Below are 17,415 nucleotides of genomic sequence, written 5' to 3'. Positions count from 1 at the left end.
AAATATTATTGTATTAAGTTAAAAATAAAAATAAGTTGTATAAAACCTAGAATTTTCTGTTCTTGGCAAAGACTTGTAAGACTTTGGGAGAAAGGCAAAGTCGTTGCAAGGGTTTGTGACAGAGCTTGAGCTCTGTTGCAAGGGTTTTGGTGTTTGTGACAGAGAGCTTGGGCCCTGTTTCATCTTCTTGAGGAAGAAGATGATGAATAGTATGTCTTATTTTCAAGGGTAATTTTGATATTTTCAAGGAAGAAGATGAGGTCATGTGATATACATTAATGGCAAGTACTAGATTGTTGTGTTTTAAAAGTTCGAGTATTAAATTGTCACATTTTAAAATTCGGCGACCAAATTGTCACTTGAGCCAAAGTACAGAATACTGATTGGGAGTTTGCCTAAATTCTATTATAACGTTCGACTAACATTTGTGTTGCATGTATTTGCGCACCTTCCAAACGCAGCCTTAGAGTTGGGATGCCCTTGGCCCTTCTGGACAGAATAAAGCCCACTTTGCGGCCCAAGATTAATGTTGACCAAATCCTTTATATCACTTTAACATTGTTTCCTAACATGTTTTGAACGTAAGATCTTAGTAGTCATATATATATTTTTATTTTATTTGTGAACGAAACATCGTTTATATATAAGAAAAAATGTATCAGTACCACCCACTTCTAATGCTCCTAATATTTCTCAACTGTTCGACCAAAAAATTATTTTACCACTGGAAATTGAAAAAAAAAAAAAAAAAAGAAGAAGAAAAGAAAAAGATATACCGTTCTTTTGTGGGTTGTTAGGTTTTTTATAAGCTAAGCCCAGACCAACATTGATACAAGAACTGGATTGGGCCAAACCTGAATGCATCTTCAGTCCATGGTCCAATCCCGGGCCTAATTTTCTAGACCAACTATTAAACAGCCCAGGGACAATCAAATAAACAAGCTTAACGAGCTCAGCTCTTCAAGGCCGCTCATGTCTGTAGGCTTTACATAACTTGGTTATAGTCTTATAGAATATGGACGCTAGACATAATTCTTCAAGGCCTATCCCAGCCCAAAGCCTGGCCCTTTTATCCATTCCCAGCCAATTCAAATCCAGCCCATTAAATGATTAAATCATATAATTGTTATTTTTTTCAAGTAATGTAATATTACCTTGAGTTACTCCAGGCTACAAAATCTTCGAAAACTTGCTTCCAAGCTAACAGTCTAGTTTTATATCTCTCATAGGTACCAGATCTGTCCAGGCATAGTGGCATTGTAGCAGGCTACACCTTTTATATCAGTTGAAGTTGAATGTGAGTGTGATAATTCACTTAGGATCCGTTTGGTTGACAGTTAGAATTGGAATGGCTTAATTCCATAATCTATTTGGTTTAGACAGTAATAGGAATTGAAATTACTAGGAAGGAGATTTTATTATCAAGGGAGGGGCAGGGAATGGCCACTCCCTCAAATGGGGAAATTGCATTCCAGCAGGAATGGAAATGGAATTCTGATTCCACCCAACCAAACAGTTAGAATCGGAATAGACCATTCTAATTCCAATTCCAAACCCCTATTCCTACAAACCAAACAAGGCTTTTAGTATGACTGGTTACATTATCTTTTCTAATTGCATAATGGGATAATTCATCTTCACCAGGAGCATGCGTGTATGCATAAAATTCAAGTGAGGAATGTAAGTAGGCTGTGCCATGATGCGAGACAGTTTATGGTGCACTGTTATCATGCCCAAGGAATTGAGGCCTGTTTGGTTCATGGGAATAGGGGTTTGGAATCGGAATTGGAATGGGTTATTCTGATTCCAACTGTTTGGTTGGGTAGAATTGGAATCTCATTTTCATTCCTGTTGGAATGGCATTTTCCCATTTAAAGGAATGGCCATTCCCTGCCCCTCCCTTGGGAATGAAAATCCCATTCATGTTAATTCTAATTCTCATTACTATTCCTATTTGAACTAAATAGACTATGAAAATGGGTCATTCGGCCCATTCCAATTCCGATTCTGACTACAAACCAAACAAACCCTAAAGAACTCCATTTATACTGTTAGGTGGGTGGGTTTGCCCACAATCCGCATGTTTTGTGAGTGGGCAAATAAATCCATGTTGGCATGGTGAGTAGTTTTTTCTGTAAGTTGTAACCCATCACCTAGCGGATATAATCACAATGGACGCTTCTGGTTTAACCTTTAATTAGTTCCAATTATTAAATAATCACCTTTGATAAACCGAATTAGGCTTAATTAGTCTTTTTTTATTTTTTTGAAATGCCCGTAGGCTAATCCATTCAACAATGCTCCGAAGCAGACAAAGTGTCCCTTACAAGGGTAGAAAATCAGGGATTGCAGAGCAAATGATAGAAGAAACAAGGAAAGACCTTTCCTTGCTACTTTGTGAACTGCTAGATTAGCACATCTAGGGACAAATTAAGAAAACTGGACATGAAGTAAGGTGATGCATAAGAGCTCTGCAATCGGCTATACAAATGCGAAGCCACCACGACGGGTCAGGACTATCCGCCAACAGGAGCTAGACAATGCATTGTGCGTCCACCTTCAATGATGAGAGGAGAAACATACAATTCATCTGCAAACTGAAGAAATGCTTGAACCTCTGCTTCTAAAGGCGAGGAGATAGCTAAATGAGAGGAGGTAGTAGCATCCACAGAAGCCCTGAAAAACAATTTTTAATCTCCATGGTGGTTGTTTTTGTCAAAATTGCCACCAGTAGTGGAATAGACCCAAATGATAGTGCCACAATTAAGGTAGTGAGGTGAGAAACCTAACTGCGATCCAAACCAAACAGCCCTGGTCCCAGGGCAGGTTGTAAACAGATGGAGTAAATCTTCCTCTGCAGATGCACAGATAATTGAGCATTCAGTACTAGTGAGGCTAGGAATGATATGACCCAATTTGGAGCGAGTGGGTAAAATATCTTTAGCACATCGCCACATGATGAACAACTTTAGAGCAGGAGGAAATAATCAAAGACACCAAAACCATTTCCATTGTAGATCTGGAAAGAAAACCGCTGCAGTTGATGGTGTGGCATGTGAATGGCGACTTAATTATATATTCTACTTGAAGATAATACTGAATTCAAATTTCATTTGTCAAGGGAAAACAACCAAGTGGCTTAAACATTGTCTTGCATCGCTAAAGATGTAGCCATCAATCCCAATTTAGAATGTTGGTTGAGGTGATGAGGCACATATAGTCAACATTTGGGGATATCTTTGTATTATATGACTTTTTATGTTTGGTTCTGTTGCTGCCAAGGATGGGCCAAGGGCAATAAGGTAAAATTACTGACGTCCGAGGCCGATGAGTCCAACCTGTGAATAGGAGAAGAGTACATTTCAAGGGCTTAGGGCTTAGTCCTTAAGAACCCAGACAAGGTCTCTCGAGAGCAAGAGTGAGAAAGATGGCTTTACCTTGAGCTGGGCACCCCCTTTTATACTTGATTTTTCCATGGAGTGGTTGGAGACTGTTAGAGATGGATGGCCAGGATCACATCTGGTCAATGCCACACGGCACAATCCGGGGCCGTGCCATGTGCGCCTACATCACTTACTCCCACTCTCGAGGTCGTAGTGGCCGAGGTTGAGTGGTGCGCTGAGTGGAGACCTTAGCCTAGGTCAAAGAGAAACATAACTTTATGAAGGCATTGGATGGCGTGTTGGGCAGAGGCCTCGACTTTGGTTGAAGAGAGCATCATACAGTGGCGTGGAGGCATCGACCTCGACTGCTGAGAGCTCTTCTTGGTAACCATGTGGCAATTAAATCCTTGTTGACTTCTCGCCTCTTTGGAGGATCATGGTGGGCTGAGAGCGCGGGACCGTGCCCGACATGGGTGCGAGGTGTTCATATTTGTCAGCCTTGCTTCGTACAGGTGTTGTCATGGATCCGTGCGTGGACAGGCTTCAGTGTCGATCGGTCATAGTCGTGCACGAGACGGTACAGTGGGTTGCCCAGCTTGGGTTGCTCCTAACCTAGAGTCGGCCGGCGGACTGGCTTGTCTTTTCGGTGTCATTTCATCTTCTTGAGGTTAATGCCATGTGGCACGCGTCGGTTTAGGTTATCAGGTCAGTGGCTCCACAGCCGTTGGATCAAAGGGATCTAAGCTATATATTTTTCTTTAAATAGGGTCACTGGTTGAGGCACTTCCCCACCATTTGCTCGCTTCCACTTGTGTTTCCAAAGACCTTGGTCACCAACCAGTCGATCCCTTAGTCTTCTTCTTCAAACTCAAACATTAGTTAAAGGACTTTTCCTCGAACCATGTCGTATTCAGATTCCAGACCCAAGTGTTATGATTTTCCTGACCTTAGTGACACCAGCAATCCTTCCACCTTGTCTAGTAGTGGGAGTACCGGTAGTGAATCCTCAATCTCCCCTCGAGCACCTGGTGTTCAGGAACTAAGGGAAAGGACTGCCCCTAGAAGTGTTGAATGCGACCAGCGGGGCAGGGAGTCTCCCGATGAAAGTACCAACTTGAGGCCAAGGGGCAATGCCATAGGGAATGCCTTAGCGCATCCTGAAGTGGTGGAGTCAGAGGAAGCCGAGGATCCTACTCCTAAAGAGCTTGCCGAGGCCAAAGGCTGAAGCATGACGCTGATGCATTACCCACACTCCGATTTGGACAACAAGCTCGGTAAGGAGCAAGTGAGGGCTCTTTCCAAGATGTACCATATATGTAGGGACTATAGGGTTAGAGTCCGTAGCGTCGATGACACGCCGTGGCGGCCAACCAAGGGGAAGGTGTGTGTGCACGAGCACTACCTCCACTTCGGTCCCTGATTCCCTATACCTCCTCTTATCCTAGAGATCCTCAATTATTACAATAGTTCCCTCAGTTAGTTAACTTCGAACGCGATTAGGACCATTATTTTCGTGCTGGTGATGGCCCACCTTCGAGGTGTGTCCGTTATTATGAACATCTTCTGAAGTCTATTCGCCTTGAGGAAGCATCCAGGTGGAGTCAGCTTGTGGTACTTCCAGGGCCAACAAGGTAGAGTAGTGGACAACCCGTCGTCCATCCACAATTGGAAGAAGAAGTACTTTGTATCCTATTCGGAAGGATGGTCGTTCAAGTTTGACTGGGGAAGCTAGATACACTGGCCGAGAGGAAGAGGCCATATAATAACGAGGAGGAGTTGGCCATGATGAACTGAATACAGCTGACAGGGACGATTCGCACCGAGCCCCTAGTAGCAGAGGAAGCCTTGGTGTGGGCTGGTCTCAGCCCCGCCCGCTTCGGTATGGGCACTTCTGTTGTCGGCTAGTTACGTCGTCTTCTCAGTTTATTTTGTCATTCTTTTGACTTATTCTTTGTTTGTTGCAGAAATGGACGGTGGCATGAAGGATCGTCTCATGCAAATGGTGAAGTCCACCAAGAAGGGCTCGGCCGAGGGGCCATCGAAGAGGCCCGTTCCAAAGGAACTGCCTTGGGCAAAGGCCCCAACTGAGGCACGTTCCAAAGGAGCTGCCAGTGGCTCTCGACAGTCGAGGCCTCATTGTCGACTCGTCGAGTCTTCCACCTGAACTGGAGTGTAAGGGAGGGTAACACACTCAGCAACCCCGAAAGTCAGTCGAGCTCTGGTGACGAGGATGCTCCCGACAAGGGGCTGGTAGTCCTAAGTGACCATCTAGGGGATTCAGGACACCCTACTGGATCGATTGGTCAAGGTGATTGTCGTTTGCTTTCCTTTCTGATGGAGGTTTGTTCTTTGTAGACATCTTCCTACACCATCGCCTATGTGACAAGGTAGAGGTCCTCCTTCAATAGATCATGACTTCTCAAGAGGAGATCGACAACTTAAAGCGTTAGTTGGTCGAGGCGTGCACTGGTCGAGAGGCCTCGGTTGTGGCAGCTCGTGAGGAGAGCGATTGGTGAAAGGAACTTGAGGCCGAGGTGTCGATGAAGAGGGAGCAGATGAGGGATGCTAGAGCATCTTTGGACAAGGCTAAGGAGAAGCTCAAGGAGGCAGAGCAGAAGGCGCAAGAGGCCTCGGTTTGGGTCGTGAAGGAGTTCAAGGCCTCTAAGGCCTATAAAGACAAGATGGCCCAGTTCGATGTCAATTCATATTTGGAGGGAATCAAAGATACGAAGAATCAAGTGTTGGCGCTTCAGTCGGACTTCAACATCAGCCAACTAGGGATTTAGCCTTCAAGCAACCAAGTGGCCGAGGCGATGGGACCAACTGAGATGGTGGAGCCAGCTGAGGGCCAAGTCAGCCATGAGCAGCCTACACAACCAGAGGTAGCCAACGAGTGCGTGGACATCAAGATGTGAAGTCGCTCTTATAGGGTTGGGACGTCCTTCGTACAACTTTTGTTTATCCTCCTCGTACAGCTTCAAGTTTTTTGTTTTGTTAACTTTTTGTATGGGGCTCAACCTCCCCCATCCGAGGCCGATTTTTTGTGAAGTGCAAAGGAATGAAATGAAAGATACACCAAGTTTTTTGCAAATTTGTGCCTTCTCTCTTTTTCTTTCTTTTTACTTGTGTTTTTCTTTATCTTAATGTGTCAGGGGCCAATGCCCCCCTTTGAAGAGGCAAAAGTTGCAAAAAAACTTACTATCTTTTACTTAACTACTTGCTTAGGATTTCCTATTAAGGTAGTTAGGCCGAGGCCGAGCTTTGCCGCCAAGGTCTCAGGGCCCCTTTCCTTAACGTGAAGGGAAGGGAGGCGACTGCCTTAGCCTTCTTAGCCTATCCTATTTTCCCATTAAGGCTGTTAAGTCGAGGCCGAGCTTTGCCACCAAGGACACGGGGTCCCTTTTCTTAACAAGAAGGAAAGGAAAGTGATTGTCTTAGTCTGCCTAACTTATCCTTCCTTAGGGACTTGGAGAATGAATTTGCACGTAGCTGAGGCCCAGTGAATGATGCATAACCGAGATTGCGGAGTACCTTTGCCTTAACGAGATAGTATTGTCCATTTTAGTGTGTCTATTCATCTAAATTTACATTAGGTGGTTGGCCGATGTCATAGACTGATACCATGACCGAGGTCTTGAAAGTTCTTTGCCATGGCCGGAAGGCGAATAGGATATGACTCTTTAAGAACCATCTGCCTTGACCGTCGGGTGGCTTGGCCGTCGTGTGTCGTCGGACTAAGCACACGCCACTGGGATAACACCCCCTGTTGCCTTAGCAGCAACAGGTTCCATGTTGGTGCTATATCAATTTGTAATTAATTACTTAACAGAGTGTATTACCATCCTCTAGACTTTTCTATTTTTTTGGGTAATAATCAAGACTTATTTCTTATGAATCAGAGGAGAAGAGATGATTGAGAAATGTAATAGAAATTTTTTTTACCAAGGGCAGAAGGGTTCTTATTTCTTTTTCCATAGTTGGCGATGAGATGGTATTTCTTCAAAGCCAAAAAAAAAAAGCATGCAAAATAGAGAACAGACATCCTAGCGACATCGGGAGTTGATCCAAATGGCACCGTCAAACCCCCCAACAAGGCAGGGTGTGAAATGAAATGGTTTCAGTGAGAAGATTTGTCTTATATACAGAAAAGACCTGGTCTAGATTTGGATATCTTTGACTTGGAGGGATGAATTGATTAGACCTCCACATGAAGGGAGGAAGGCCTTTCACTCATAATAAACACTCTCCTTCAAAGAGGCTCTAAACCATGTGAAATGCCTTGATAACCTACCTCTCTCTCTCTCCATTTCGTAGAATTTCATTAAAAAAATATAGATTAAGAAAAGACCGGATTCTTTAATATTGACCAAGGCAAGTTTTTGTTAGACAAACCATCAATGTATATACTTCGGCAACATGAGTTGCTGCACATGGTGGCCCCCTTCACCTACGATTTCTATTTTGTTGGACCACTTCAAAAGTTCAAATTAAATCCATTATATTTAATTATTATGGAACAGCAACATATAGTTTTTACATTCTTGTTTACGTGGGTCTTATTACAATTGCCATCTGTCCAAAACAAACCACGTAAGGTTGAAATTTTCTTTGAGTTGACATTTTTTACCGCCATCAACCATTGTTTCCAACGCCCTCTAAATGAAAACAGTAATCAGACAAAGACAAAGAGATGTATTAACATTTAATTATTTGTTTTCTTCTTGGGATTATTATAAACATAATTGATTAGTTGGGATTAGCCGGCTTTGTTTGATTGAGGCATAGTTATTATTAGAACCGATCAAGGCCTAAAGATAAAAGTTGTCGAGTTAAAAACAGGGTTATTTTAGTAATTTTATTTGTAAAATAATTTATAAAAATGGTTAAATAGATATTTAGAAAAGAAAAAAAAAAACTGGTGCACGATTCTAACGTTTTCCGTCCAGAAAAAGTAATGAAAAGGAAGTTTTTATTGAATTTTTTAAAAATCCAAGAGAAATATTAGTTAAAATAAAACTGTGGAGGGGTTTTATGATTGTCAGAAACTTCCGAAGAGGTTTTTGCATTATCCTTTCTTTGTTTTTCAAATGATTTCTTTTTCTAATTCTTAAAGCGATCCCTCGAAAAACATTAATGGCGGTTTGTTGAGGTTTTTAGCTTGTGGTCGCTCAGGTTCTTCATTTTTTTTAAGGGTTTTTAGCAGATAAAAACAACTTTTTGCCATTGCCCTGAATAACAATAAAAGATAATATTTTTATAAAATAACACAATTAAGGTAACTTTTTTTGAAAAATTTTAAGAAAGGGCAATGATACTGTTCATCGTCTTCCTCTGCCTCTATATTCATCCGAATACACTGTTCATGCGAGAGGCAGAACAGGACACAGGTAGTTGTGACGTTGTTGCCATTGCTACCCTAAAGAGACGGCAACACCGTTATCTTTCGCGGTTGCTGTTCCGGTCTCAGGCAGTCGTCACTAGAACGCGAAAATTGCACAGGCCCGTGACCAGTCCCAAGACTAAAACAGCAACCGCACAGGCGGTGGTAACGTTGTTGCCTGGAACGCGAAGGAAAACGGTCACGACCATCACAAACGCCTGCTATTGAAGGGAGAGGAAGAGAAAGACGATAAACCGCTACAGAAGAGAAAGACGATGACAGAGGCAGAGGAAGACGATGCTTAGATCATCAAAGCTGCGTCCCTTCATATTAGATCGCCGCTTGCAGTCACCTATTAAAAACCAATCACATAGGCAGAGGAAGAGGAAGAGAAAGACAATAAACAGTATCATTGCCCGCCTTTCATATTTAAAAAAAAAAAACTTTATTTTAATTATTTTATAAAAATATTATTTTTATTGATATGTAGGGCAGAAAGTTGTTAGAAACCCTTTTCTTAAACCAAGGGCACAAGGTAGACTGCGTAAGGCCCTCTGTTGTCTTCATCTTCTTTTTCCTTGCGCTCCCCTCTTCCCCAATTATTACTGTCTTGAGATTTGCGTTGATAAAATTTCCAAAATTTATCACGCGCCTAGTGTTTTTGGGGATTCGGATTTTGGTAGGCCTTGAGTTCTATGGAAGAGAAAAATATGCTTTTGGAATTGCCAAGCTAGTCAGAGATTTCCGAATATTTTATTTTGTTAACCCTTTATTTATTAATTTGTCATGGATTCAATATCTAAGCAATATTTTAGGCTCTTTTTTTTGTTTTTGCTTTTCTTTTCTGGAAAACATAGTTTTTTTCTTCTTTAAAATTTTCCGGGAAATGGAAGTAAGTTCTTATGAGTTATGTTTGAACAGATTTGTAGCAAAAGAAAAGGGTTATAAAACAGAGTCGATTTCTTCGTAATGATGGCATTGAACTGAACTAAAGATACCCACCTCCCTTGTTAAGCTTTAGCGGATCTTCTGTGGATTTACGTTGAAGAAGAAGATTATATTGTTTTTAAAAGGTTTATCTTTAACTGTAAATAATGAATAAACATTTCCGTTCGAAGGTTTGTTTCTCATTCCGGGCAAAAAAAGAAAGTGAGGGTGAACGAGAAAATAAATTGTTAAAAGAGGCTACAGAATGGTGCCAAAAAAACGCTGCATTTGCCCTATTTATCGCCTCCAAAACCGGCTTTTCATTGGTGTCGGACAGTCGGAGTGAAAATGTATGAGAAGTGAAGCTAACGCGTTACAAATTTTTAACCCAGTCTCAGGCCCATGTGACCTTTATTATGCCTTTTGCATGGGGTTCCCTGAACGCCACATATATATAAACTTTCGGCACGCGATCCGTTGCACTTCAAATTTCAACGAAACCTTCTTTCGTCTCCTTCTTCCGCTACTTCTCCTCCTTCTCTAGAGTCTCCCTTCTGGATCCTCTAGCTGTATATCTCTTTCTCCTCATCTGGGTTAGTTTTCTCTCATTCTCTCCTGTCCATTGGATACTAGAACTGGTCTGTTTTTCCATCTGGTATTGCTCTCAGCTCCTTCAACCATCCTTCATGGTATTGGAGTTCGTGTAATAATGTATAAACTTTTATTTTTTTCAAGTGGGGCGGGGCTGTTTAATTGTTTCCATCGTTTCTTAGAAGTTGGACTTCCGAGAAGGATGGTTTTATTTAGTTCTACAATTCGTTGTCCATAGATTTTTCCCTACCAACTCGTAGAGATTGATACTAGTGCTTCGACTTAATTGGGTTCCGGATTGGATTTCAAGTTTCGGCTCCGTTTCTAGGACGATTTTGACTTAAAACTGTGTACTCTGTTCTTGTTTGTATATAAAATTTCTGTACTAAAATGGGTTTAGTTCGGGCGCCCACTATGAGAAGTGGGGATTACTTGGAAAGGATGATCAATGAGTATGTGGGTGGAAAGGCAAAGATGAGAGTTCACAGAAGCACTTCTGTGCGCCTTTTCGCTTCTCTCACCTTTTTGCAATTCACCTTTGCAGTCTATGCCACTTTTCTACTGTATTACATGAGTCCTGCTGTAGATTCACGCACAAAACCGGACTTCGCATGGGCCGGCCGTATTGCCAACCACTGGAAGCAGTTCATTGTCCAACCCCATATTCTCAGACGTTACCAAGATGCCCCTGCCCTCCTTGGAGCTGAAATTCCATCTATCACACCATCTGTGGTCTGTGAGCATGAGAAGATTGATTTTGTACAGAAGAAGTCGAATGATACCCAGATGATCAAGTTGAAGAGGGAGCTCTACAATGAGGTTTTGGAGTTCCAGAGCAAGACAATTGGGACAGAGACTCTCTCCCAGCTGATGGCTATGAGCTCAAAGTGGGATATGCGAGGTCCAAACATCCCAAAAATCACTGTCATATTAAACCATTTCAAGAGGAAAACACTATGTTCGCAGCTCAACTCCCTGCTCCAGCAGACCCTTCCCTTCCACAGCGTCTGGGTCCTCTCATTTGGGAGCCCGAAGGAACTCTCTCTGAAGATGATTGTGGAGAGCTATAATGATTCGAGGATCAGCTTCATCAGTTCGAGCTATGATTTCAAGTATTATGGAAGGTTCCAGATGGCCCTTCAGACAGAAGCCGATCTTGTCTACATCCTCGACGATGATATGATACCTGGTAAGAAGATGCTACAGATATTATCCCATGTGGCAGGAATAGATAAGTATAAAAATTCTGTTCTGGGAAGCATAGGGAGGATCTTGCCTTTCAGACAGAAGGACTACACGTTCCCAAGCTACAGAAAATTCCGTTCCAAGGAGGCAGGACTTTATTTGCCTGACCCTGCCTATGATATCATAGTTGACAGGATTGTGCAGGTGGATTTTCTCTCTAGCTCATGGTTTTTATCGGCTGAGCTTGTTAAAACACTTTTTATAGAGACACCATTTACCTTCATGACGGGAGAAGATCTGCACCTCAGGTACTTAGTCATTTTGAATAAGCCTTCTTCGTTTTACTCGGTTCAATTCTCAATCTAAAAGAGAAATTTTCAACAAATTATTGAAACCATATTTTAATGTTATAAGAAATGAGGCTATGAGCAATCTTCAATGAGTATTAATTGCTTAATGAACACTGTAGCCTGTAGGTTTCGTTTGATTCATATTGGTTCACCAACAAAGTTATTGTTTATTTAGGTTGGTCGATTCTTCAATTTAAGAATAAGCTCAGTTCCTTTTCCAATTTCCAACATTTTTCTTTATTTCCATGGATAATGGTTGGGTTAGTAGTAGGAGCAGTTTGCTCAATTTTATATAGTGTATTTCTGCAGTCTGATTTTGCTTCATTCTTCATGGCCTCAAACCATGCAGCTATCAACTTCAAAAGTACAGAAATGCGGGATCTTTTGTTCTCCCAGTTGACCCAAATGACAAAGAAACCTGGGGTGACAGTGAACACAGGCTTGCCTATGTGTCCGAGACCACTGTAATCTTCAAAGACATCGTTCAAGTCAGAGATGATCAATGGTGGCGAGCCCTCTCCACAGGTTACGTGACTCAGTGGGCAGCAATGTATCCTCAGAAAATAGATGCACTCTTTTACGCTCATTCTCTTGATGAGGTAAAAGCACTTGCACCCCTTCTTGAAAAATTTAGGTCCACTGCTGGCAAGAAGGCTTATATTGCCCTCTCAGGAGGTCGTTACTGTCCTTGTGAAGAAGCTGCAACTGCTCTGAACTGGCCCAAGTCGGTTTGCAAAGAAAGAAGATTCAAGATTTTTTATTTGGGAATTATGTCTCTTTCCGGTGTCTCAGATTCAGAGGTACCTCTCTTGCAAGCTGTATACTCAAGCATGAAAGGGTTGCTTAAAATTCACAATCCTAGTGTGCTGATTACTGTGGCGGATATTGATTTAAATGTAAAAAAAGCTCTGGAAATGGCATTGGAGGCTAGTCCAAACAGTTCAACCCTGGTTCTTCTACCAAGATCTTCTGTGCCCAAAGTTCTCTGGATGGCTGATCTACGTTCAACAGCATTACCAAGTAAGAATTGTGTCTTCTGCCACAGACATTTTTATTTCTTGATTAGTGAACTAAAAACCAAGGAAAATTGTCTGTTTAATCAAGAATTGAAGTTAAAATTCAACGTAATTTGACAATATACCAGCTCAAATAAACTTGAAACTCAGCATGATTCTCGGTTCATCTCTTTGAGTTTCTAAATTGCATAAATGACTTAGGCGAACCTTGTTTGCTTGTTGATAGTTTTGATTGAATACAGTTGCCTGGGGTGTAAAATATTAAATCAAATTGATAATCCTCAGGGCCCATTCGTTTTTTGGATTTTGAGAGGGGGGAGGTTGGTCAATGGGATTTTGGTTCCTATTGACTGAGATAGCCATGTTCCTTTTTCAGATTTATGTGGGGTCCATGGAAAATTCATTTTCCCTGGCTCTCACTTACCCTGGATAAGTGATACCATACCCACCTGGGGGAATTGCCAACACTTGGAATGGATAAAATTGCCCCTCTTAATAACGACTTTTTATGGCTACAGCAGTCATTGTCTTATTTACCTGGGAAATAAATGAACATCGGTAGCATTTACCTGGGTAAGTAGCTTCCTGAAAAACGAATGAGGCCTCAATGTTAATCTCTACTTTGATCATAAATTTCTCATCCACATGTAAAGTCATGTTTCTTGGTCAAAATAATTGATTTAGATCCTTAAATGCTTATCAAATTCTCAAAACATGGATTCTAACAAATTTCCTGTACTTGATTTTATTTCTCAAGTTTCTTCAAATGGGATATGCTTTCGTTCAGATTGATCTGACCTAAAAGTTGTTTAAAGGCAACCTATTTTGCTTTCTACTTCTCTATATCCATAGTGGAAATGATATAACCAACTCAATCGTTATTACATGCAGATTGGAGTCGGATGAGAATCTCTGTTAACATCATTACCCAAAACCGTGCTCCTTCTCTGAAAAGGCTTCTCAAATCATTGAGTGATGCTTACTATATTGGGGATGGGATTCCTATTAGCTTCAACATGGACAGCAAAGTGGATGAAGAGACTCTGAGGCTTGTGAACTCATTCCAGTGGCCCCATGGCCCCAAAACTCTAAGAAGAAGAATCATTAAAGGAGGGCTTATCCGAGCTGTGAGTGAGAGCTGGTACCCATCATCTGATGATGACTACGGCCTCCTACTTGAAGATGACATTGAAGTATCTCCATACTACTATATATGGATTAAATATGTTCTCTTAGCCTACCACTATGACCCACAAGTCTCCCTTCCTGAGCTCTCCTCAATCTCTCTCTACACTCCAAGATTGGTTGAAGTAATGAAGGAGAGACCCAAGTGGAATGCAACTGAATTCTTCAAACACATACATCCAAACACACCTTATCTCCACCAGTTGCCTTGCAGTTGGGGTGCAGTTTTCTTCCCCAAGCATTGGAGAGAATTTTATGTATATATGAACATGAGGTTCACAGAAGATGCCAAGAAGAACCCAGTTCAAATTCCAAAATCTAGAACAAATGGGTGGCAAGCCTCGTGGAAGAAGTTTCTTGTTGATATGATGTACCTTAGAGGTTATGTCAGTCTGTATCCAAATTTCCCCAACCAAACAAGCTTTTCAACAAACCATATGGAACCTGGTGCTCACATTAGTGCAAAGGATAATGTTGTTAGACATGATAAGTCAGATTTTGAAGTGCCACTTTTGATGGAGGACTTCCGGGGATTGTTGCCAGGAGGGAAGTTGCCTCCAGCGTCAAGATTGCCCTCATTGAATCTCTTCAACCAGGCTGTGTCTCTGAAGGGACTGAAGATAGCAGGAGCAAAACTGGGGCAGGATGTGATTGGTTGCAATAATATGACAGAGATTGTGGTTGTTGATAATGAAACCGGTCTGCCTAGCCGGTGTGCAAAATTATGATATCATTCTTTTTTTTTCTTTTGCATATTTGTTGGTTTAATCTTTCGTAATTGGGAATATGGAAGAACTAATGGGATTCAGAGGTGGGTGCTGTTTCTTCCTCACTTTGATTCCTCAGGGAATGAAAATTCTTGGAGGTAAGGGAGGGTATAGTTCTATTATTGTGTTTATTGAACCCTCTCTTGGGGATGATTTCTCATCAATGTAGCTAAAAGTGGCCCTACTAATTGGAATTTAAGGCTTTACTTATGGGGATGTCTGTCCCTCTCATACATGAACTTGCTAGCTGGTCACAGATGTACCTGTACTGCTTTCCTTTCTTTTTTTCTTTTTTTATTTTTTTGTTACAAATGGTGGTGTCATGGTAGTTCATACACAATATATGGAGCAAATACTCTAGGGTATTTTGTAGCAGATCCAAAGTGCACAGGAGGTAAGGTGTGGTGGGTTTTTGTGCTTGAAAATTGAGTAATCCAACTTCTTGTCACAGTTACATGGTTTGTAAACAGAAGACATTACAAGTTAAGATGTATTTGGCATAATGGTATCTGCCACTGCATTGAAGCTTAAACATTAAACAACAGTGCAATGCATGATTCCTCATTTTTCAATTAAATGTATTTGGTAATGGCATATGCTGACTAGGTGTTTAAACTGATATATTTCTTAGTATTAAAATTATATTACAATCATAATAGGACAACTCAGGACGTATTTGGTTTGTGGTTGTGTTTGTGCTTCATCTGGTTCATGAACATGCTGCTATTGCTGGTTTTGGAATACAAATACGTTCACTGAAAAACAAGGTTTAGAAATACAAAATAAGTGTTTTTGCACTGTACATATTTGTATTTATACTCTTTCCAAACTGAGCCATAGACATTTTTTTAATGCAACTTTTTATGGCTTTCTCAACCAAGCAACATAGTTCATTAATGAAAGCATGACATGGAAGTTGTATGGTGTGTTTCACATGCTAATATGGTTCCTAGCATAGTATTTTCTACTCAATAATGGACACCAACCTCTTTTGGATTGTATATTCTAAACAAAAAATAACAATAAAGCATTATCCTTTTTAAAAAAATGGTGTGGTTCTGGAACCATGCTACCCTTTTTCAAAGCCATGAACCAAACACCATCTCAGTGTGTGAATAGTCATAACAGAAGCGAGAAGAATAGAAGAGGAGACCTACCAACCTGGTATACCAACTTCCAACTGAACTTCTGTTCCATTCATACAGAGTTTTAAGCTGAACTTTGATGGTTGTTCTGTTGTGAACCTGGACCATCTGTAGTGAGTTGTGGACTTAAAAATTAGCTTTATCTTCAGGCTGAAATGGACAAACTGTTCAAGGGGACTATTGAGTGGTAATTGGGTGGATGACAACAATGATTGAAGGTCAATGGATCCTAAGATACCAGATTCACGAAGGGAAGGCATTGGGTTCTAGGTTAAATGGATCCGTTAAGGTGGGTTCCTAGATCAACCAATGACCTTTCTGATTCTCTTGCAGGAAAAGAGTTGGGTAGGACTTCTTTAGTATGAGGGGAGCACCAGGTACTGGAGTTTAAACCAAGATGCTTGGTACAATTTTTCTCTAATCTGTTGCTTCTGTTATGAATTTGAGTCATCTGCATGCTGTGTGCATGTGTTCCTTCTCTTTACTTACCTTTCAGTATATGTGTTTCTTATCTTATTTCTTTTATTAGTAAAGTTGCTTTTGTCATTGTTACAGATAAAAATGTACAATGCATCAACATATATGGACTTCAATATTTGACACCACATCATTTGCTGGTTACCTCCATGTGTTTATCACCTAAGAGATTTCTACATGGAGCAATGTTAAATCCAATTTGGTTCACATATTATTAATACTAATCATAATAATGTCAATATTTGTATCCCAAACTAGATATTTCTACATGGTGGAGGAATGTTAGTGATTTGAAGCAAATATTAACCTGGAGGAGTTTTTCTTCCATTTGGATACTGGCTTCACTTATATAGTTTGATGTTTTTTGAGGTAATTTAGAGTGAAAAGGTTGTTGTAATGGATTTTTAGATTGGTGAATTACCTTGCACAAAGGGAATTTAATGTTTCTTGTTGAATAGGGTTGAATTTCCAGTGGAATTTGAACTTCTTGTTGTAATGGGACTAGGAGTGTAGTTTCTTAGATTCTGTTTCATGTATTTGCAGAAAAGTTGTTAGTTGATGCATGATATGCTCCAAACATTTGTTTGTTTTTGTGACCCCTTTCTATTTGGTACAGGTTTTGATGGGAAAGATCTCAACAGGGGCCCAGAATGACTTGGAGAAAGTAACCAAAATGACCTATGCCCAAGTAGCAGTTGTGGTTTCAGTAACAAGGAGGGTCTTCTCTCCTTCCCGCAGAGGGATGATATGCTTGAGAGAGAGAGAGAGAATTGGGTTGCTTTCATTTTTCAATGTGACACATTTTAGGGAGTGTTATAGCATACAATGCTCACCCCCTGCCCCCGAAATGCCAAGCAACAGATAAAAAACATAATGCCAAACACCCTCCAAGAGTAAATCTGTTTTCAACAAGAGAGAGAGAATACGAAGAATACTGATGAACTGTGTTTCTAGGTAAGCCTATCCATGCAAGAATGTGATATAGTCATTTTTACAATCATATGAATCA

The 17,415-nt window shown here is 40.9% G+C and overlaps 1 protein-coding gene across 1 annotated transcript; it reads left to right on the top strand.

Annotated features, from left to right (window-relative positions):
• Positions 1-10,176: 10,176 nt before the first annotated feature.
• On the top strand, positions 10,177-15,015 carry LOC148870346 (uncharacterized). Its single transcript, XM_088968742.1, has 3 exons — positions 10,177-11,774; positions 12,166-12,836; positions 13,724-15,015. The coding sequence occupies exons 1-3, from the start codon at positions 10,672-10,674 to the stop codon at positions 14,743-14,745; spliced, it is 2,796 nt and encodes a 931-aa protein (XP_088824868.1). The 5' UTR covers positions 10,177-10,671; the 3' UTR covers positions 14,746-15,015.
• The last annotated feature ends 2,400 nt before the right edge of the window (positions 15,016-17,415 follow it).

Source organism: Nelumbo lutea, chromosome 2 (assembly GCF_056320005.1).
Source record: "Nelumbo lutea isolate HS-2025 chromosome 2, American lotus-T2T, whole genome shotgun sequence".
Lineage (NCBI taxonomy): Eukaryota > Viridiplantae > Streptophyta > Magnoliopsida > Proteales > Nelumbonaceae > Nelumbo > Nelumbo lutea.
Note: the sequence above shows the minus strand (reverse complement) of the source record. Positions and strands in the feature narration are given on the sequence as shown.